This window comes from Thalassophryne amazonica, chromosome 5 (assembly GCF_902500255.1).
Source record: "Thalassophryne amazonica chromosome 5, fThaAma1.1, whole genome shotgun sequence".
Taxonomy (NCBI): Eukaryota; Metazoa; Chordata; class Actinopteri; order Batrachoidiformes; family Batrachoididae; genus Thalassophryne; species Thalassophryne amazonica.
This window is the reverse complement of record NC_047107.1, coordinates 115,107,710-115,131,898: the sequence shown is the minus strand read 5'-3', so window position 1 is coordinate 115,131,898 and position 24,189 is coordinate 115,107,710. Positions and strand designations below refer to the sequence as shown.

At 42.9% G+C, this 24,189-nt stretch overlaps 1 protein-coding gene across 1 annotated transcript; it reads right to left on the bottom strand.

Annotated features, from left to right (window-relative positions):
* Nucleotides 1–8,440: 8,440 nt before the first annotated feature.
* LOC117509878 (protein FAM163B) lies at nucleotides 8,441–14,587 on the bottom strand. The gene is made up of 2 exons (XM_034169506.1): nucleotides 14,480–14,587; nucleotides 8,441–8,885 (listed from the first exon to the last, which is right to left on the bottom strand). Exons 1-2 carry the CDS (start codon nucleotides 14,570–14,572, stop codon nucleotides 8,442–8,444), a joined length of 537 nt encoding a protein of 178 aa, XP_034025397.1. The 5' UTR covers nucleotides 14,573–14,587; the 3' UTR covers nucleotide 8,441.
* Nucleotides 14,588–24,189: the final 9,602 nt, after the last annotated feature.

Here is a 24,189-nt window from a genome sequence, read left to right as displayed (position 1 = left end):
TAAAATATCACAAGCTCAGCTCAGCAGCACAGAGGGACTGTGGGTAGACATTATGCGTGAACACATGAAGGATCTCACTGGTTGCCTCATGAAACTTTTCAAGCAACATTGCCAAAAGCTTTAAAAGAACATGTTGCTAACACAACCTGTGTAACTGACTGCACAGACACTTGTTTGAGGTGTGACAGCTGCTGTTTACGTCTCTAAGCCTTGTAGAAAGCGGATTCTCGCGAACAGTTAACATGTAAACAAACCAGAGCCAGTTCCAGTTCATACTGGAAGTCTCACCCATAATTCACACAAACCCTCACGGGGGCTCGGAATAAAGTGGATATAAAGGCACTCCATTCACCATAGGCCACACCCATTTTTGCATTTTAGTTTTCACTCAAAATTGCATCATATATAAAACTAATTTATGCAAAATTTGGTGTGCACCATCTGCCATCGGTACTGACAAAAAAGTGGTACCCAAGGATCCTTTGAAGGAACCTATTACCAAAAACAACAACAACAAAAAATTAATTCATCACCTTAGGAACCATACAGCAAGACAGGCAGCACCAGGACCCGAAACACTTGGACTTTGTTTGCCTTCACATATATCAGCATTGCCAAGCACCTCTGTTCATTGACCTCATGATTCCATAAGCACCAATCGATCTCAAATGCCGAAGACCCAGAGACCCAACTACGAAAATTCATGAATTGTGCACGAATGATGTCCAAGTGTTGACAGGCTGCTTGGACCTGATGATTGCCACTTGAGGCTATATTTTATTTATTGTTTTAATGACAATTTATCTCTTCCATGATTCATTCATCTATTCATTTTGTAAACCCATTTATTCCAATTAAGGGTCACAGGGAAGAGGGAAGTCATAGGGTGAGATGTGGAGTACACCCTGGACAAGCCACCAGTCCATCACAGGGTCCCTTCCATGATGACTCTGGAAATCATCAGAAAAAAACAGCCTGTAATGTCAAATTTTCAATTTAAAAATGTTATATATTCTTTCTGCTCCGAGAAGAAACACCTGTCTAATTTTCAGTGGAATATCAAATGACATGGATCTATTTAGGTGTCATATAAAACAAACAATGAATGTTTTCCATTCGTGCAATAGAAAAAATATTTTCTCTCATTGAAAGATGGAACATGCGTTCGGCTCAGGTGCACCTTGTCAAATGTATGTTCCATCCTTCATGCAATTATTCTTAGCATAGCACCCATAAACATTCATTATTTGTATCATGACAAATGTTGACAGTCTTGGAACTTGCTCTCTCAATAAGAGGTCGGGTCAGACCAAAGGAAAGACAGATGGAGGTGGCAAATGTCTGTTTTTTTAATACTAAATATGTTACAATTGGTTGCAAGTCATACCATTCGACCTCTGATCCACGTTATACATCATGTTGGACATTAACGATGTTTTCAGCAGTAAACATGTCGTCTTTCTCCAAACATGCTTCAGAAAAGCCCTTTAAAATGCTGCTTGTTTTCTGCACTGCAACACTTACACACAATATCACCACAGAACAACGATCACTACTGTCTACATCAGAAATAAATATACACATTTCATCAGAGGCCAGTGCTGACAAATCTACACAAGTGATACACAAACGTGGACAAAGCAGATGTTTAAAATCACGGCTCATCACTTAAATTCCAATTTTAGATACAACATATATCTCTTTTTGTATAATACAGACAACACAGTCTACAAGTAAGAAAAAAAGTTTTTTATATATGTGATTAGAAAGGTGAAAAAACCTGTTGTGACAGGAAACAAACATTTTTGACAAAAAACTTGTGAGGTTTAAAGGAATATTTCGTCTTAATTGTTGATGTGCAACCCAGTATTAAGTGATAATTTTCAGCTTTTTTTTAAGAAAATGCAAATGCACCCTTTATAAACACAAACAATAGCATGTTATAATAACTACGGGTTATTACACGACCAATTCGAGAACATCTGCCAAACTGGGTATTTTTTAGTTCTATATTTACAATTTATGGACATTACATTACTGGCAACAATTAAAAAAATACTGAACCCATGATCAATAATTGTGTCCTAATATTATTACAATACAGCTTAGTGTGAGAAGATTTTGTTGGTTCTTTACCACAACAAGTAAATACATGACCTATAAATATTTCCACATTACATATATACAGTGAGGAAAATAAGTATTTGAACACCCTGCGATTTTGCAAGTTCTCCCACTTAGAAATGATGGAGGGGTCTGAAATTTTCATCTTAGGTGCATGTCCACTGTGAGAGACTTAATCTAAAAAAAAAAAAAAATCCGGAAATCACAATGTATGATTTTTTTTTTTTTATAATTTATTTGTATGTTACTGCTGCAAATAAGTATTTGAACACCTGTAAAAATCAATGTTAATATTTGGTACAGTAGCCTTTGTTTGCAATTACAGAGGTCAAAGGTTTCCTGTAGTTTTTCACCAGGTTTTCACACACTGCAGCAGGGATTTTGGTCCACTCCTCCATACAGATCTTCTCCAAATCTTTCAGGTTTGGGGTTTCAGCTCCCTCCAAAGATTTTCCATTGAGTTCAGGTCTGGAGACTGGCCAGTCCACTCCAGGACCTTGAAATCCTTCTTACAGAACCCCTCCTTAGTTGCCCTGGCTGTGTGTTTGGGTCATTGTCATGCTGGAAGACCCAACCATGACCCATCTTCAATGCTCTTACTGAGGGAAGGAGGTTGTTTGCCAAAATCTCGCAATACATGACCCCATCCATCCTCCCTTCAATACGGTGCAGTCGTCCTGTTCCCTTTGCAGAAGAGCACCCCCAGCGTATGATGTTTCCACCCCCATGCTTCACGGTTGGGGTGGTTTAATTGGGGTTGTTCTCATCCTCTAAACATGGTAATTGGAGCCGATTCCAAAAAGCTCTATTCTGGTCTCATCTGACCACATGACCTTCTCCCATGCCTCCTCTGGATCATCCAGATGGTCACTGGTGAACTTCAAACAGGCCTGGACTTGTGCTGGCTTGAGCAGGGGGACCTTGCTGCCCTGCAGGATTTTAAACCATGACAGCATCATGAGTTACTAATGTAATCTTTGTGACTGTGGTCTCAGCTCTCTTCAGGTCATTGACCAGGTCCTCCTGTGTAGTTCTGAGCTTTCTCAGAATCATTCTTACCCCACAAAGTGAGATCTTGCATGGAATCCCAGACCGAGGGAGATTCACAGTCATCTTGTGTTTCTTCCACTTTCTAATAAATAATCATAACAGTTGTCTTCTCACCAAGCTGCTTGCCTGTTGTCCTGTAGTCCATCACAGCCTTGTGCAGGTCTACAGTTTTGTCCCTGGTGTCCTTAGACAGCTCTTTGGTCTTGGCTATGGTGGACAGGTTGGAGTGTGATTGACTGTGTGAACAGGTGTCTTTTATACAGGTAATAAGTTCAAACGGGTGCAATTAATACAAGTAAAGAGTGCAGAATAAGAGGGCTTCTTAAAGAAAAATTATCAGGTCTGTGTGAACCAGAATTCTTGCTGACAAAGTGTTCAAATGCTTATTTGCAGCAGTAACATACAAATAAATTATTAAAAAAAAATCATACATTGTGAATTCAGGATTTTTTTTTTTAGATTATGTCTCTCACAGTGGACATGCACCTAAGATGAAAATTTCAGACCCCTCCATAATTTCTAAGCGGGAGAACTTGCAAAACCACAGGGTGTTCAAATACTTATTTTCCTCACTGTATCTATATTTTGTGATTTGTAGATTTTATTTGATAAAACAAAAATATTATGTGACTTAGAAAGAAAAGCCTAAATGACTTCTTGCTCCTTATGATGGATTCATCTAAGAAGGTATTAAATATCAGCACATTGAGTGTTGGTTCAATGCTGTGCATCTCCACGTTATATGATTTTAATACCATACCAGCTTTATTTATAAAGCACCTTAAGACAGCCAGCGCTGACACAAAGTACTGTATGCTAAAAACACAAGACAAGCTAATATACAATAAAATGAAAATAAGAACTAGTCAAATGCAACTTAAAACATTATCAAACTAAACCTCATTTGCGCCAAAAGCCAAGGAATAAAAATAGGTTTTTAAATTAACTTTAAAAATGGCCAATGAGGGTGCCTCCCTAACACCCAGAGGCAACCTTTATTATTATTGTTAAATCTTTTAAAGTCCTTGCAGATTTTTGTCATGTTTTGAGAAATAATCAAGCTGGTTGTTACACAAGTGAATACCAGTAAAGCTCGTGTGTCTCTGCTGACATAACATGTTGTGGTTATTATACACAGCTATGAAGTCTTACTAGTTACTGGATACAAACAGGATCAAATTTAGCTGCAGGAGTCCATTATATACAACAAAAGTGGCCATAAAGCGGCTGATTGAACTGCCTCCAAACATTTTTGTTGGATACTTGATTATAACACCTTCCAAAAAATTCCAAAACATCCTCATGCCAGAGCATCCATACAACGCCTTGCAGTATGATTAATATTTCACTGTTACTGGATGGATATAATGCAGGTTTTCTCATGAACTAGTAATTTAGTTAAGTCCAAAAAATCTTACAGCAACTGTTGTAAACTAATATATTCTTAGCAAATCGAGATATTGTTCCCTCTAGAATTTTATCCAGGAAGGCCGTGACAGCCATTTTCCCAAAGGGATGCCATTGAGTGGGGTAGTAATGGGGCTGCGCTTATACCAATAGTCAAACCTCAGTTTCAGGAGGAGCAATGTGGGTATGGTTCTGGTCATGGAACAGTGGGCCAGTTCTTTACCCTTGCATGAATATCGGTGGGGGTTAGAAGTATGCCCTACCAGTCCACATGTGTTTTGTGGACTTGGATAAAGTGTACTACCCGGTACCCCAATGTGCCCTATGGGTGGGTGACTATGGGGTACCAGATCTGCTGCCACGTGTGATCCAGACTCTATAGGATCAAAGTAAGAATTAGAATTCCATCTGACCTGTTGTTGGTGAGTGTTGGATTCTGCCAGGGCTGTCCCTTGTCACCAATCTTGTTCATGATGTTCATGGACAGGATTTCAAGGCACAGTCAGGGACTGGAGGGTGACCACAGAATTCTATTTCTGCTTTTGACAGTTGGTGTGGTTCTGTTGGTCTTATCAGAGAGTGACCAAGGTCACTGAACAGGTTTGAGGCAAAGTGTGAAGTGTGGGTTGAGGATCAGCACCTCCAAATCTGAGACCATGGTTCTCTGTTGGAAAAGGGTGGCTTGTCCCCTCTGGGTCAAGTGAGAGTATTGCCCCAAGTGGAGAAGTTCAAGTACCTCAAGGTCTTGTTCACAACTGGGAGTAAGATGGAGCTTGAGATCGATAGACAGTGCTGCGTCAGAGGTCCTATGGACACTGTACAGGACCATTGTGGTTATGAAAAAGCTGAGCCAAAAGGCAAGACTCTTTATTTACCAGTCAGTTTACACTCCTATCTTCATTTATGGCCGTGAACTTTGGGCAATGATTTAAAGGACAATTGGCAGAAATGAGATTCCTCCTTTGGGTATTTGGTCTTACACTCAGGGACAAGTTGAGGAGTTCAAATATCTGTGAGGGACTTGGAGTAGAGCTGCTCCTTCTTCACATTGAAAAGAGCCACCTGAGGTGATTCAAGCATCTGGTGAGGATGCCCCTTGGTCATTTCCCTCAGGAGGTCTTCCAGGAATGTCCAACCAAGAGGAGGCCCCTGGGAAGACCCAGGACACGCTGGAGGGATTATATTTTCCAGATGGCTTGGGAATGGATTCCCAGGAAGAATTAGAGAACTTGGCAGATTATAGGGAAGTGTGGGATGAGCTACTTGATCTGCTGCCATCACGACAGGGACCCGGACAAGCAGAAGAAAATTAATGAATAACATGAAGTAATAGAAGGTACTATATTTACTTTGTGTGATTATAACTCTTCACTGACATGTCCAGCTCTCCACAATTTCACTGATACTTACTGGACTGGTAAGCATTGAAAGCCGAGATAGACATGTCCAAACTTGTTCTCTGACATGCCGAAATGGAGGTGTCCCTTTGTCTCGCTTCCAAAGCGAATCGGTCTTTACGCGCAAAGCCTCCGCGCGGCTTTCCATGACAAAATCTCTTGTTAAAAGTGAAATCTGCCAGAAAATGGCTGATGTTCAGCTCTTGTGATAACCAGAGAAAGAACACACGACGGTCTTGTATCCACAGAGCCATCAGCTTAGAAATGGTCCGGTGGCTTGTGCCGCATCGTCACAGCTCGGAGCGCGGCGCACCGAGCGTCGGAGCGGAAAAAAAGTCCTTTTCATTCCGCCATTTCCAGACAATGAAAATCCGATGAGGGGGCGGGGCCACTCCTTCCCAAGGCGTGCTCACAGGCAAATGACGTCACCGACAGGCGTGGAAAAGCTCACGCATGCGCACGAGGGTTCAAGCATGTCTGATGTAAAAACATATGAATGAAATCCATATAGTTTTTGAAAGAAATAAAAAGGACCGTTACTTTACTTACTTTGTGGCTGTCCTTGGAAGAATTCCAGAGGCTCAATACCCATACTTACTTAGAAATATAAGCTTCTATATATATTTTTAAAAAAGCTGAACAAAATCTTTAGTAATAGCATATCCTTAACATTTTATTTGTATCCAGAGAAATACCTCCATCCTGTCGAGGGTGTACGGCGCCTCACACCCTATGACTGCTGGGATAGGCTCCAGCCCCTGTGACCCTTAACTGGAGTAAGTGGGTATAGAGAATGGATGAATGAATGAATGAATGAAATACATAGCGATGAAGGCTGTAAGTCAATTCAGTGTATAATCGTAATATTATTTGTTTTCTTTGGTTCTTGGTCCAGTGAGACATCGGCATCAATTTGACCAGTTAACGTTTAGCCTAGGGTCGTGTGTCATACACTGACAAAGTGAAGAACCTTGGGGCCTACACTGTCCTTTGACCTCCACATTAGAGATATTATGAGGACTGCTTTCTTCCACCTGCAAAATATAGCGAAGATTCGTCCCATCCTGTCTATGGCTGATGCTGAGACCTTGATTCATGTGTTTGTTTCTTCTAGATTGGACTACTGCAATGGTCTATTTTCTGGTTTACTGCAGTCCAGCGTTAGGGTTCTCCAACTGGTTGAACATGCTGCTGCCAGACTTTTGACACGAAGCACAAACGTTGACCACATTACACCCATTTTAGCTTCTCTTCACTGGCTTCCTGTCCCAGTGAGATTAGATTTTAGGGTTCTGCTACTAGTGTATAAAATTGCTCACAGACTGGCACCTCCCTACCTAGCTGACCTCATTAAACCCTACGTACCAGCCTGGGCTTTGTGTTCTCAAGGTGCAGGACTACTTTGTGTCCCTAGGGTGAATAAAAAGTCTGCGGGTCACAGAGCTTTCTCTTATCGTGCCCCTGTTCTGTGGAATGATCTCCCTGCATCAATAAAACAGTCAGATTCTGTAGCGATTTTTATGTCCAGACTTAAGACGCACTTATTTCCACTTTTGTGTGGCTAGCATACTGACATAGTATGTTACTATGCTTTTTACTCTTTTAATTCATTTCATTAGGAAACGGCGCATGCCACAGCCTCAACTTTATCTAAATTCTGGGTCTTTTAGTGAAGCTTAGGGCTAGTGGTGGGTGATCACCTTAGTATTTTGTTGTGTTTTTCTTGTTGCTTAATGCTGACAAATTATACTGTATTTGTTGTCTTTCTGATGCTTGTTTCTGTTTTTTTTCTTTTCTCTCTGAGGTGCGGCTCCATCCAGAGATGGGTGTGGTATCTGTTCCAGAAACCATCCTGTGCACCAGCAACATTTCCTGTGTGTTCGTTTTGTGAATTGTTTTGTAATTTATGTCTGTAGCATGTGCCAAGCAGAAGGTCACCCCTTTGAGTCTGGTCTGCTTGAGGTTTCTTCCTCAGAGGGAGTTTTTCCTTACCACTGTTGCTCTGGGGGTTGGTAAGGTTAGACCTTACTTGTGTGAAGTGCCTTGAGGAAACCTTGCTGTGATTTGGCGCTATATAAATTAAACTGAAAATACCAACTCCAACATGTCAAGTCTAATAATGTCTACAAAAAAACGCATTCTAGCTAACAAGCCAATTAACTGAGATATTAGTCTAGAAACAGACCAGATCATTTTGGCAACAACTTTGTTCAGTTTCATGTCAAAACTGACAAATAAATTGTATTTTCAGGTCTGACAGGAACTAATTTTACATTGAGTCACTTAAGCGTGGTGGCTGTGTGATATGGCCGCCAGTAGGATGACATCACCGAGAAGCCCTTATTGTTCTATGAGACATTATGGTGTGGTCCATTCAGTAGGCCCATTTACACCACATGAATTCAGTGTGGATGCAAACCGTACTGAGTCTGTGCAGTTCTTATCAATCAAACTTGCCTGTCACTAGACGTCAGTGCTGATACTGTGACTGACAACCTCTCTCATGGTGACGGAGCGAATGACGTTGAGCTTCTGGTACAGTCTGGCCAGGTCCAGCGGCAGGTCCAGATCCTGCTGCTGCATGGTCCTGTAGCTGTACTTGCAGCTGCCGTTGCACAGCCTGTGTGGGTGCTGCAGGTAAAAGGGCAGCGAGCAGCGTGCACACAAATGGCACAAAGGATGTGAGCGGTGACATCTGCGTGGTGGCGGGGTGGGAGAGCAGCTGGCAGAGCCGTTGGCCTCAGTCAGGAAGGTGGGCGGATAGGTGTCGGGCTTGTCGATGTGGTGGTCGGGGGTGGGTGGTGTGGGAGGAGCACAGAGAGCCAGGGGGTGGGACGGTGACATGGTGGCGAGCTCTGGTTCCTCCTCTTCCCCCTTCTCAGACTCCTCTCTCTGACAGCAGTAATACTGAAAGTTAAGGACAAATTCACTTAAAAATGCTGCAATAAGTGAAAATAAGTGAACGGAACTATAGGGTCTTTTCAGATGAATTCTGTGAAATTTATTATGAGAAAATTTAATTGAGCCGAGGTTTTCAAGCCTCTGGATGTGAAGTTTGGCTAAAGCACAACATCTACCTCCCATGATATTTAGCACCTCCCCTGAATTAGTGATTGATCTCTGCTCCCCTCCACAGCATGTCTTTTTCCTGGTTCTCTCCCTCAGCCCCAGCCAGTCCCAGCAGAAGACTGCCCCTCCCTGAGCCTGGTTCTGCTGGAGGTTTCTTCCTGTTAAAAGGGAGTTTTTCCTTCCCACTGTCGCCAAGTGCTTGCTCACAGGGGGTCGTTTTGACTGTTGGGGTTTTTCCGTAATTATTGTATGGCCTTGCCTTACAATATAAAGCGCCTTGGGGCAACTGTTTGTTGTGATTTGGCGCTATATAAATAAAATTGATTTGATTTGATTATCCATGTTATTTTTGGCACTATGCCAGGTGAAAGAATGATTAACTTCTGTGTAATTTTTAAACTGAATCATAAATTTACTTCTGGTGAGGCTCTGACTGGGTTAATGTCCTCATATTATATTGTTTTGTTAGACATTACCCCCAAAATCTTACCTCTACTCTATTTCAGATATGGTCACCTATTGCTGCCATTATAATTCACCACTACAAGATCATTTTACTAAAGCCTGTTTGCTTAGCTGGATACTTTTCACTTCAGTCAGTTTGTGCAGAGATCAACCCACTGCAGGGCCAATGTGGCTTATGGGATGTTACAGTGCATGAGTTTGCACGAGCTATACTATATTATTTTATGTACTAATGGCAGGGATTAAACATTCAGTAATGTCCAAGATGTGGCTTTAAACTTTCAAAATAATCAGAAACTGTTAAAAAAAATTTTAATTGTTATAAATAATAAGTGACCACCTTTCACCTTTAAAAACTCAAAAACTGCATTATGATCTCCTGTAATTTGTTATGGTTTGGACGCGGATTGAGGAGCGATCCAGCGTCTGACTGAACCCAGCGTCAAATAACCAGAAGCAGTTCCAAAAGAAACAAGTTTTATTTTTTTCCCCCCTTGTGCTGTACATGAAATACTAAACAAAGCTGGTGAGGCGAAGAGGCGGCGCGCTTTCTCAGCGTCTCAACAGATCGGAGCCCGAACGTTTTGTCTCAGGAATTCCTCCGACACCCCCCCAGGTGGCTTTTCCCAGGACTGTACTCTCTGACGTGTGCTGACCGCGTTTGCCTCACACCCTCGTCCTCCTTCACAGGTGCAATGTCAGAATCTGGAGCGGCCCTCAGCATCCCCAAACGATCGTCACATGGTTGTATTCTCCGGCAATTCAGCCCTGATCATTGCTGGCTTAAATGCAGCTCTTCATTTCTTCATTGGCACCAGCTGAGAGTCCTTAGATCTGCACGTGAATGCCACAGGTGTCGTAGATCGTCCTGATAGAGAGCCGCACGTGAGTGCAACAGGTGCAGCAGATCACCGTAACAGAGGTGAGAGACTCTTCTGCAGCACACTCTCCCCAGAGATCAGCCCCAAACAACCTGGGAGGAAAATAAACACAAAAACAGCAAAACAATGCCCAGCCAAACCCCCCAACACACAACAGTACCTCCCCGTCAATGGGAAGCCTCCCGGCGACCGCACAGACCTGACCCGAAAACAGCCCCTCGCATCGGGGTCCAAAGCAGGAGGTGGGCAGCAACGACGCCCCCAGAGTCCACAGCAGGCAACAGGGCCGGGAGATGCGGCTGGAAGGCCGGCTGGCATCAAAACAAAAACACCCCCCCAAACAACTCCAAAAGAGTCCCAACACAACCCAACATAAAAACAAAAACACAGAAAAAAACCCCAGCATCCAACCCCAGAGAACACCACAAACACACCCCAGGAAGCACACCGGGGAAAACACAAAAGAAAAACACAACACCCACCTCAACACCTCCCCAGGGGACCGTCCCATCAAACCCTGGGAAGAAACGAAAAACATACAACCCCAAAAACCCAACAAAGCCCCACAACACAATATAACACAAGCTACAGTAAAAAAAAAACAATCAACACCCTCCCTCCAACATGTAGAGGTCAACTCCCCCCAGAGGACATTCTCGTCACCTCCGGGAGTAACAACCATGGCTGGGGCCATCCAGGAATCCCCAGGCGTATACGGGAGCCCTAACGCCCCCCAGAGGACCGTCCCATCAAACCCCAGGAGACACCCCCATGACCCAGAAACCCCCACCCCAGCCAAACACGGCCAGTTGGCCCCACAGTCAAACTCCCCCCCAGAGGACCGTTCCATCAAACCCCAGAGGTGGAAAACAGGAGGAAACATAAACAACATAAAAATCCCAAACCCCCAGGGGACCCTAAAAAACCACCCCAGGGGCAAATAAAAACAACGGGAAGCCCCATTGACCTCCCCAGCACCCCGAAAGACCCCGGAACACCCCCAGAGTCTGTCGGCAGACACGTCGTGGCAATCGGCTCAGGACTACTGAGCCGGGGAAGACAACAGGAAAAATGTAACCCAGCCCCACCCCCAAAGGCAGGGGAAAACCGGCAATACGGCCGGTGTCGTCCCTCCGACTATACTCCAGTCTACCGGGAGGGATGGACAGCGGAAAAGGCGTACGGCTCTGATCGGCCCCACCGCTCCGACTGAAGTATATTCCCACTGCCCCACACCCCAGTGACGCCAATGGCGAACGGTCAGAGGCTCACCGAGGCTGGGGTGGAACTGGGAATTAACTAAACCTAAATAAGGGCCCTGAAACCCCCCCCCCCCCCCCCCCCCGGTGCAGAGGTTTTCTTGGGGATGCCCAGCATAACCAACCTGCACCACCCCACAACACTAAAGACGAACGGTCAGAAGTGTGTGAGGTTGGGGTTAGGGGACAGGGAAATAAAAACCAACAAAACAAAACGACCCACACCACTAACAAAAATTAAACAACTGTAAATAATAAAAACCCACGCTTACCTGACCCCAAGCGAACTCCGATCAGCCAGCCTGTTCACTCCACCAGAACTGCCTCAAGTGCTGTACACAAAAATCAGTTCACAAAAAACTCCCCAATTATATCCCAAATAATTCCCAAAAAACACCTGGAGCCATATTACTGTCCTGTCTCCTGACACTCATTTGACCAGGGCAATATGGCTGTTCTAACCCTTCCGAGTTGCATTGGCTCATCCACTAGAGGAGCTAGAGGTCCCGTCGGAGGAGTCTCAGTGGAGCGAAGAAGAGGCGGTCCGGACCTGTGTCGGGGAAAGCCCCGAGACACAAAACCCCGCTCGGACGTTCGCCCTCTCTCCCGTCCACGCTCCTTAATCCGATCATCTAGACGAATAACCAAGGATATCAACTTGTTTAAATCCTTCGGTTCATCACAGACTACTAGCTCGTCTTTCAGGGAATCATTCAACCCGTCTACAAACACCCCCCTCAAAGTGGCAGCGTTCCAACCGGATTGTGCAGAAAAGATTCGAAAATCCACAGAATAAGCAGCTGCGCTTCGCCGCCCCTGTCGGAGGTTCAGCAATCGTTGAACCACGGTATTTGTCTTTACCGGATGATCAAAAACCAAACGGAACTCACGGGAAAATTCATCAAAAGATTCTAGCAGTGATGATTTATTGCTCCACAACGCAGTGACCCACGCCAGGGCGTCCCCTCGCAGCAGATTTGTAACATATGACACACAGCTGCTCTCAGAAGAGAAAGACGCCGGTCGCTGAGCAAAAATCAAAGAACACTGCATCAAAAACAGAGCACAAGTCTCCACATCTCCCGAATAAGGTTCTGGATGACATATAACCGGTTCAGGAGCCGAATCTCTGGACGGCGAACTTATCTGTACCGGGCTCGATGGAACCGGAGCTGCAACCGCAGGAAGCGGAACTGCCTGCGCTACTAGCTCCGTAACACGGGCATCTGTCTGCTGAATTTAGATCGAAAGGTGCTGTACTTGCTCCCAAATCATCTCCAGGTGTTTCTGGACTTTTTCCTGAAAAGGAACTGCCTCTGCCGCTGGGTCCATACTGGAATGGCCGGAGAATTCTGTTATGGTTTGGACGTGGATTGAGGAGTGATCCAGCATCTGACTGAACCCAGTGTCAAATAACCAGAAGCAGTTCCAAAAGAAACAAGTTTTATTTTTTTTTCCCCTTTGTGCTGTACATGAAATACTAAACAAAGCTGGTGAGGTGAAGAGGCGGCGCGCTTTCTCAGCGTCTCAACAGATCGGAGCCCGAACATTTTGGACTCAGGAATTCCGCCGACACCCCCCCAGGTGGCTTTTCCCAGGACTGTACTCTCTGACGTGTGCTGACCGCGTTTGCCTCTCACCCTTGTCCTCCTTCACAGGCACAATGTCAGAATCTGGAGCGGCCCTCAGCGTCCCCAAACGATCGTCACATGGTCGTATTCTCCGGCAATTCAGCCCTGATCACTGCTGGCTTAAATGCAGCTCTTCATTTCTTCATTGGCACCAGCTGAGAGTCCTTAGATCTGCACGTGAATGCCACAGGTGTCGTAGATCGTCCTGATAGAGAGCCGCACGTGAGTGCAACAGGTGCAGCAGATCACCGTAACAGAGGTGAGAGACTCTTCTGCAGCACACTCTCCCCAGAGATCAGCCCCAAACCACCTGGGAGGAAAATAAACACAAAAACAGCAAAACAATGCCCAGCCAAACCCCCCAACACACAACATAATTCGTAAGAACACAGAGGTTGAGTTCTTCAAGTAGCTACAATCATTTTGCTGGTTGCTGCAAACGTCTTTGCTCTGTCATGCAGACTTTCAAGTCCAGACTTAAGATACACTTATTTTCTCTCTGCAGCCTCAACGTTATCCAAACTATGGGTCTTTTAGTGAAGCTTAGGGCTAGTGGCCGGCGATCACCTTAGTATTTCATCTGTTTTTCTTGTTGCTTAATGCTGACAAATTATACTGTATTTGTTGTCTTTCCAATGTTTCATTATGATTTTTTCTCTCTGTTTGTGATGTGGCTCCATCCAGAGATGGGAGTGTTGTCTACTTCTGTAACCATCCTGTCCTGTGCACCGACAACATTTCCTGTATATTTATTTTGTGAATTGTTTTGTAATTTCTGTCTGTAGCATGGCCCAAGCAGAGGGTCACCCCTTTGAGTCTGGTCTGCTTGAGGTTTCTTCCTCTGACTTTTTCCTTACCACTGTTGCTCTGGGGGTTGGTAAGGTTAGACCTTACTTGTGTGACGCGCCTTGAGGCACTTTGTTGTGATTTGGTGCTATATAAATGAAAATAAATTGAAACTGAAATTGAAAATGCAAACACTGTGGGTATTATTTAGTTTTGTAAATTGAAAAACAACCTCACATTTGATTTTTAATGTAATGTTTAGACATTTCAAGTGTGATTTTCATCCTGGTGAATTCAACAAACAAAGTTCAAGTGTGTCTAAAACATTAGCACAAAATCCATGAAATAGATGATGGATACGACATATTTTATTGTTTTTTTTTAAAGTATCAGACATGTAGTGTTTGTACCTGCAGCCTACATAAACACAGCACAGCGACGATGGTCAGTAAGATGACTGTAGCCAGAACTCCTCCTGCGATGACCACGGTCCCGGCGGACATTCGAAAGCCTCTCCATCAACAGCCTGCAGAGAAGAAGATCGGAGGGGGCATTAATCCCTGGGAGCTCAGCTCGAGGCGTTCTGGTGCACGCTCAAAGCAACTCAGTGTCCAGTTTTCATTCTGAGCATGGAAAGAATTTCCCTGAGATACCAAGAGTTAAGGATGGAGTTTATACCAGTTTTGCCTGGATTTAAATCAAACTCACCACACCTTTTTCCTGACTTTTGTTAAATGGTGTGCCTGCTCGAGAGGACTCATCAACAAATGTGGCCTGATAAGACCGACTTTGGGAAAATCAGTTTACAGTAGGTACACTGAGTTGTAGCTTAGTCAGTAAATGGACTGCATTTATATAGCTGTGACCGGAGGACTTATTTTTGTGGCAGGGATGGCGGTGGGATTCGAACACCGGATTGCTTGCTTGCACTCGAGACCAAGACTCTACCAGGTCAGCCAAAGGGGAAATCATCTTTTCAATCCGGACTTCAGATTGCTACATAACACTTTTCCATCTGCATCAGACACTCAAAGCGCTTTACATATCAATGCCTCACATTCACCCCGATGTCAGGCTGCTGCCGTGCAAGGCGCCCACTACACACCGGGAGCAACTAGGGGATTAAGGACATTGCCCATGAGCCCTTAGTGATTTCCCAGTCATGTTGGGATTTGAACCGAGAATCCTCTGATCTCAAGCCCAACACTTAACCCCTTTACCATCACCTCCCCCAGTCCAGTAAGCATAAAATATAGTGGATTTTTTTAAATGTATGTTGCAGTTACTCTGTTGACTCTCTTTGTGTCCTTTACAAACTAATTTTTCAAAATGGGATTTGACATAAACACAGCATTTGTCAAAGGTGAGTAGATCACTCAGAGGCCTGATTTCAAACAATGTTGTGTGAGTGACTATAGGGTTGTAAAAAAGGTAACTTACTGTAAAACTACAACATGCAGAATTTACCATGACCTAGTGGTGAGATGGTAGATTGCATTATACAGTTGCTGGTCACAATTTTGTTTCCCTTCACATTTTTGTTTCTTTGATGATGGAGATTCAAGCTTTCTTGCTTTCTGTTTTGATAAGTAATACATGTACCATACTCCATTAAAAAAAAAAAACGTTCTCGAATTTCTTGTCCTGCACTAGCAACCACTGTAGCTTTAAGCAAACAGTTAAATTCAGCTTTCAGTTTACATAACTGATCCTGTGCATCAAATAACTGCAAATATTGTTTGCCATCATGTTATAAACAATAAATGAGGTACCAAAGAAGAAGAAAAGAAGCCTGTGTGTGCAGTGATGAATAGTAAAACAGCAGCCGGCACTCAGATGATGTGTATTAGCCATAGAGCGTCACATAAATGAAGGTTTGCCTGAAGAGACACCATCATCACATCCCATCCAATTTCATGTGTGCTTGCGATGAGGCTCCTGTGTCCACAATTGTGTCAGTTCATGGTATCGTCACACTCTGGTGCATGGGGTACAGTGCATCTGGAAAGTATTCACAGTGCTTCACTTTTTCCACATTTTGTTATGTTACAGCCTTATTCCAAATTAGAGAAGGCCAGAAGGAGGTACACTGTGTGCTTGTGGATTTAGAGCAAGTTTATGACAGGGTGCCAAGAGAAGAGCTGTGGTATTGTATGAGGAAGTCTGGAGTGGCAGAGAAGTATGTGTGGGTACTGCAGGACATGAATAAGAATAATGTGACAGCGATGAGATGCGCAGTAGGAATAACAAATTCATTCAAGGTGGAGGTGGGATTCCACCAGGGATCAGCTCTGAGTCCTTTCTTGTTTGCAATGATGATGGACAGGTTTACGGATGAGATCAGACAGGAGTCTCCATGGTCTATGATATTTGCAGATGACACTGTGATCAGTAGTGAGAGTAGAGAACCGGTTGAGTCTAGTCTGGAAATGTAGAGATATGCTCTGGAGAGCAGGCACCTCATGTACAAAGACTTGCGCGGACTTTCTACTAAAAGTTGGCATACGCCAAAACCCTGAATCAGGCATAAGAACAAATATATTTGGATGTATGAAAGTGAGCATAGCCACAAATTCACGCACGTTCCATTTGTACATCCCACTGAATGTGGAATTGAGCACGGAACCAAACCCCTCCCTGGCCATGGTCCATTTAAATATGCAATTTCATGTAAATAGGCCCTTGGAGCAGAGATTCTCCACGACGTCACATCAAACAACATAAACACAGGAAAGAAATTATACTACAGATGACTGGAAAAAGTATGTTAGAAATCTTTTGCAAATTTATTAAAAAGAAAAACCTAAGACATCACATGTGCATAAGCATTGACACCCTTTGCTCAGTACTTTGTTGATGCACCTTTGGCAGCAATTACAGCCTCAAGTCTTCTTGAATGTGATGCCACAAGCTTGGTGCGCCTATCTTTGGGCAGTTTTGCCCATTCCTCTTTGCAGCACCTTTCAAGCTCCATCAGGTTGGATGTGAGCATCAGTGCACAGGCATTTCCAGATCTCTCCAGAGATGTTCAATCGGATTCAGGTCTGGGCTCTAGCTGGCACAGAGTTGTCCTGAAGCCACTCCTTTGATATCTTGTCTGTGTGCTTTGGGTCATTGTCCTTCTGAAAGTTGAACCGTTGCCCCAGTCTGAGGTCAAGAGCGCTCTGGAGCAGGTTTTCATCCAGGGTATCTCTGTACATTGCTGCATTCATCTTTCCCTCAATCCTGACTAGTCACCAGTTCCTGCTGCTGAAAAACACCTCCGTTGGAAACCTTAACGGGCAAGTTGGAACATGCCCAACTGTTAAACAATTTCTCAGTTACTTGTTGAAAGCCATCAAAAGCCGTCTGAATTTTACAAATGGTTTTCAACACGGAGGTGCTTTTCCTGTCGCGGCGCACGTCTTTCATTAAAAAATGTCCTTAAAAAGTGGAATGCCCGCATAAAGTCCTCATGCCAGCCTCTTCTGAATCTTCTCTGCTCTCTCACGACGTCCTGGGTGAATTAAGCCTTAAATTAGGATGTTTTCAGGTCGAAACAGGCCGACGACGGCGCCTGGAAGCGCTGCGCGATGTTCCGCTCCGTGGGGAGTCCTTACAGCGACAGAAACACCCCATAATCTCTCATCAGCCGTTAAACTTTTCACCGAAAACCAGCTTAATTTCTCGAATAGTGTCCACTATTCCTCACAGGTCCAGAAAAAATTTTGATAAAGCAACGCTCGCCATCTCGAGCAGCGTGTGAAACAAAGGAATTCAGCCGAGAGGGCTGGACCACATCTCACTCAAGGCCTGCCCACAGGGAAATGACGTCACCGACACGCATGAAAAAACTCACGCATGCGCACAAGGGTTCAAGCATGATTGGTGTAATCGCATGTCATTCAAATCCATATAGTTAAAAAAAAATAAAAGTGTCGGTTTCTTATCTAATAGACCTTGTAAAGGTCAAACAAGGTATACGTCTATTGGATTCTATGACATGTGACATGTTACCCCGTAACGTGATAAGTAAGGATGATACCTGGTCCAAACTATTCCTGTTTAAAACTGTGTTAACTCAACTAGTAATTTGCATCACTTTTTACCAAAATTGGAGCAACTTTAACTTTTGACCCCTGTACAAACCGACACTGACCTTTGTCACCATTCTTGCTGTTTTTAATCCCATAACTCCATAGAATTCAGTTACAGACCATCCAAACCATACCTTTTTGGAATCTTTATGATCAGGCAAGTAATGTGGCATAGATTTCAATATGACTGGAACATCTTTTAATTTTGACTCCTGTGTAATTCCTCAATTGACCCCTACCTGAACGGCAACTGAAAATTAAAGTGGCCAATCAGTTTTTTTCGAAAGAGAATTGTCTGAGGACTATTTCTGCCGAATTTGATGCTTTTATCGCCATTTGTAGGATTCCGCTCTAAATATTGTCTTATCTGCTGCACTAGTGATGTTCGCCTCTGTTTTTCAGAAGACAAGAACTGTTTCTGGGACTATCACTGTAAATAGATGTCACAGTTCTTGTTGTTGGAATAAATGACTGTTCATAAAAAACATGACAGATTATTTTTCATGTCATGCTGTTGTGTGACAAATGCAAACCCTGCAAATGAATCCTTTCCGTTCTGTATTGCTGTTCAGACAATAAGTACAAATACAGGGAATGCTGCTCCAGATTTATCCCAGTGCGGCAATAGTACATTTCTGTAAAAACTTACAAAACGTGTTTCTCCATATGTTTATTCACATCAGTCTTGCCACTGTTGCATTGTTACACCGTTGAAGTCCACTTTGTTTTTTTTTGGTTTTTGTATTTAATATTTGGGGAATTGTGTTTTGGTCATGTTGTATTTTTGTGATTATGGTATTCTGTTATCTTTGTGGGTTTTCAGCTGCTTATTTCTTCATGTGTCTGTCTGTGGTCATGTTGTCTGTTCTGTTGTAGGTCCTGGTCTTTGCTGCCCTCTCATGTTCATTTTGTGTTAGCACATGTTCAGGTCTGACTAATCATGACACCTGTATCAATTAAAGTTATTTAAGCCACGCCCGCTTCACATTTGTTTGCTGATTGATTACACTCAGTTCTATTGTTCCTGTCTGATCCCTGGTATCTTGTGTTGTTACACTGCTGTAATTTTGCTTAGTGTTTTATTTTCACCTTGTTAGTCTTTTTTTTTTCTTTCTCCCAGTCTGTTTTATTTTTGAGTCTAGTCACTTTGAAATGTTTGGTCACACTTCTATTTTCACTGTCACCTTGGGGAAGTAAAACCCTCATTTTTGTGAACTCAACCCTGTGTGGCCTGGCTGTCTTGCACCTGGGCCCTATCTTGATTGTTTGAAATGCAAACTAACATCAGAGATGTTGTCTGGTTTCAAAGATAACATTTTTAGGTTTAAAATTGTATAATTCTTGCTAATTTTTAAAATATATGAGAAACATATTACATTCATACAGAAATTAGCTGTTTTGGAGCATTTTCCACTATCTTGGTTTATTTTGTTTGAGCAATCAGCCAGCTGAAGTCACGTTACCTTAGTTAACTCCAGTTAGCAGTAGCCATGTCCTTCCCAACATCCTTGCACAGCTGATGAGGTTGCTACAAAATATCACATCTGATCACTTGATTTCAACCCATCAGGGGTCAAAATTCTAAATTATTTCCACACAGTGTGAATTTTTAGCATACTGACAACGGAAGATTATGAATCCCTTATTTAAATGCTAAGGAATAAAATTATTGTGGTGCCAAAGAAAATTCTTTTATGACTTAAACCTTAAAAAACCCCAAAGGCCATACAGCTTTAAAACAGCAGTTCATGATGGCATTACAAAAACAATCTATGGATTTGTGATATTGTCACGAAAATGGGGTCCTTTATGTGATGGGTCACAAATTTATTTTGTGACCTGGGCATGAAATGCGGGGTCACAGGTGGGGTGGGGTGGGGGTGTGGTGGTCGAGAGAGTGGCGTCAACTCAGAACATGGCGCCATTTTGGTTCCAACTGCGCTGAACTACTGAATGAACCTTTAATGTTTTCAACATTTTTAAAAATCATTTAACTACATACAGCAACACATCCAGGTACAGGTGCTATCAAAATAAATATAAAAATAGTTAAGCTATCAAATTTACATAAATTTACAATTTATGATGATTTATTTAATTAATTTAAAGCCTGATTTATGCAGCTGCAGCTCTGTAACTCCTTGTCATGCAATGACGTGCGTGACAGTTTTAAAGTTCTCCGTCTCTGGATTATACTTTATTCTGGACTAATTTGACCCTCAACAAGCTTTTATTTCTAAAATCATCACCTCCAAATTAAAGATAAGCTGAACATTTGCCTCTTTTACAGACTTTGTGCTAAAAATGTGCAGACTTTTCTGATCTATTTATCAGAGTGCGCACAGCAAAAACTATTATAATATGATGGTAGACGAAGGACTGAAAGCAGAAACGTGTCAAATCACAGCCTTTTGTGTCTGATTTTAGGTGCACGTCAGGCTTCAGGTCCGAGTCTGAACACAGTTTGAAAAAAATAAACGGTCGGACTTTTAATCACAGAAATGACTCCAGTCCCACTTTCCTCAAATTGGCGAGTGTCAGAGCTGAACTTTAATTTGTACCTCTGCACATCCAGACTGCTCGGGGGTTTTAATGGAAATATGAGGTCTGTCAATAAAGTATTGTACCTTTTTATTTTTTTCAAAAACTATATGGATTTCATTCATATGTTTTTACATCAGACATGCTTGAACCCTCGTACGCATGCATGAGTTTTTCCACGCCTGTCGGTGACGTCATTCGCCTGTGAGCACGCCTTGGGAAGGAGTGTTTGTTGGATTTTCATTGTCTGGAAATGGCGGAATGAAACTGACTTTTTTTCCATCAGAATTTTTTCAGAAGCTGTTAGAGACTGGCACCTGGAAACCATTCGAAAAATTTATCTGGCTTTCGGTGAAAATTTTAAGGGCTTCACAGAGAATAAGGTCTGTTACTACAGCGTTAAGGACCCCTTTAAGGACGCTCGGTGCGCCGTGCTCCGAGCTGCGACGACGCGGCACAAGCCACCGGACCATTTCTAAGCTGATGGCTCTGTGGATACAAGACCGTCGTGTGCTCTTTCTCTGGTTATCACAAGAGCTGGACATCAGCCATTTTCCGGCAGATTTCACTTTTAACAAGAGATTTTGTCATGGAAAGCTGCGCGGAGGCAAAGGAACACCTCCGTTTCGGCGTGTCAGAGGACAAGTTTGGACATGCCCAGCTCTCCACAATTTCACTGATACTTACTGGACTGGTAAGCATTGAAAGCCGAGATAGACATGTCCAAACTTGTCCTCTGACATGCTGAAACGGAGGTGTTCCTTTGTCTCGCTTCCAAAGCGAATCGGTCTTTACGTGCGAAGCCTCCGCGCGGCTTTCCATGACAAAATCTTTTGTTAAAATGGTCCGGTGGCTTGTGCCACGTCGTCACAGCTCGGAGCACGGTGCGCCGAGCGTCCTTAAAGGGGTCCTTAAAGCTGTACTAACAGACCTTATTCTCTGTGAAGCCCGTAAAATTTTCACTGAAAGCCACATAAATTTTTCGAATGGTTTTCAGGTGCCAGTCTCTCACAGCTTCTGAAAAAATTCTGATGGAAAAAAAGTCCTTTTCATTCCGCCATTTCCAGACAATGAAAATCCGATGAGGGGGCGGGACCACTCCTTCCCAAGGCGTGCTCACAGGCGAATGACGTCACCAACAGGCGTGGAAAAACTCACGCATGCGCACGAGGATTCAAGCATGTCTGACGTAAAAACATATGAATGAAATCCATATAGTTTTTGAAAAAAATAAAAAGGACCGTTACTTTATTGACAGACCTCGTACATTGCGATCAGACGGGACATTTTATACGATGTGAGCCATATGTATGTAACGGATTAGTTACAATCTGGAGGCACTGAACATCTACGGGGAATCCTGAATTGGGACCTGCGCCTCATCGGTCAGGTCAGGACTGGGTCAAAACTTACTCTGAAATTTTTTTCTGCCAAATGTATTTGATCTATTATCAAAATGTAAAAGCAACAATGTGTTTGCTGCTTTCACTGCTGCAGGCTGTGGGTCCAAGTCTGAGCACGGCGTGAAAAAAAATAAACAGTCGGACTTTTAATCACGGAAATGACTCCGGTCTCCCATGTGAGGGATTTAATGGAAATACATTGGGATTGGACGGGACACTTTATCTGATATATGGTGTTTATTACATGGAAAACAATACAAAAACTTTGGGACTTTTTTGTCCAGTGACTGCGAATATGTGGTTTATACAGTGATGGTTTAGGTGAGTTTTTACTGCACATGGGACTGAATAATTAAATTTACCTCTCAAAGCTTTGATGATGAAGTCGCTTCCATCCCACACAGCTGACTTTATTTTCTCAAATGTTTCTTCTATTTGGATCTGGAGGGAATCTGTACATCTTGAAGCCCTTGTGTCTATTTGTGCCTCCAAATGCACAACAGCCTGGCATTTTCAGTGAATAAATAAAGCTGGATTTCCATGCAGACACATTAACAGCAAATGCTTGAACCCAAGGTGGCACCATGAGTCACGTGACTGATTTTTTATTTTTTATTTTTTCGACTGGTCAAAGGCACACTGGAGGGGGTTATGGTTAGGTTTGGGGAACAGAGACACATTTTGGTTAGAGTCAGGAGGAGCGGGAGGATTGAATATTAAAATAGAAAAAATAAATAAATAAAAGCGCCCCATTTTCGTGATGGTATCATGAACCACAAATTAAATGACTTTTAATTACTTTTCTGCCATCACGAACTGCAGTGAGGTTGCAGCCAGCATTTGGTGCCTTAAACCTTTCCGTGCACTTTACACAGTAGAGATTCAGAGCCGCAGACAGTGTGATTGTAATCTCACCTCTCGGATCAGGGGCTGGCCGGTGCCATGACGCTGCCCGCGGCGGCACCTCCGGATCCCGACGCGCCGCTTTCCAGCTGAGGGAGGTGAGCTGTCAGATCACAGCTCTTAAATCCACGCACACACACACACACACACACACACACACACACACACACACACACACACACACACACACACACACACACACACACACACACACACACACACACACACACACACACACACACACACACACACAGAGACTGTGCACCAAAGAGGCGGCAGATCTGCCTCAGTGCGCCAAAAAGGAGAAAACAACTATACAAAGTTTGAAATGAAACAAAAACCAAGCTTCTGGCATCATTCCTTTGGACAAGGTTCCGACTATTCAGCTGCCTGTTGTGGAAAATGTTAGTTTAAAAAAAAAAAAAAAAATCCTCAACGTATTTCCTGGCAGTTTTCCAGGTGAGATGTTATTTGTGGTCCGGATGATCAGAGTGTCTGAGTTGGTCCTCCCGATCCGCTCTCATCCACTCATCTCATCCTCAGCGCGACTCCGTGCGTCACAGCAGCGCTGCGCCAAAATTAAACCCAACCTAATCTAACAAAACAAAACAAAACCCAACCTAATGTGTTGCTTTGAAATCTGATTCACATTTACCTGATTCGTCTGCAGAAATGTTATATATATATATATATATATATATATATATATATATATATATATATATATATATATATATATATATGTGTGTGTGTGTGTGTGCAAAATGAAATGACCCCAACAGAAATATAAACATGATTGAGACTTTCTGACTGAAATGTGTGAAGGCTGAAAAAAAAAAATATTTGTGTCTGTAAAAGCATAATATCTCAGAGATGAAAAAAAAAAAAACAACAACAAAAAAAAACTTTTCTCACATTAAATATTAAAAAAAATGAAAGATGTAAAAATATGAAAAACTGAGCTAATACATTCAGGCTATTTTTGATTTTATTATTTTTTGTCAGTTCTTAAGGTTAAATGCAGAAATGCCGAATGTTAATTTGAAAAAGTTTTTGTTTGACACCAAAATATAGTTTTAAAAATGTTAACCAAAAAGTTAGCTTCGATAACAGATAATCAGCTAACTGAAAAGTTATCTTTTATGATATTAAACTGATAAACCACCCCAAAAAATGATTGTAAGCTACAGCTAACCA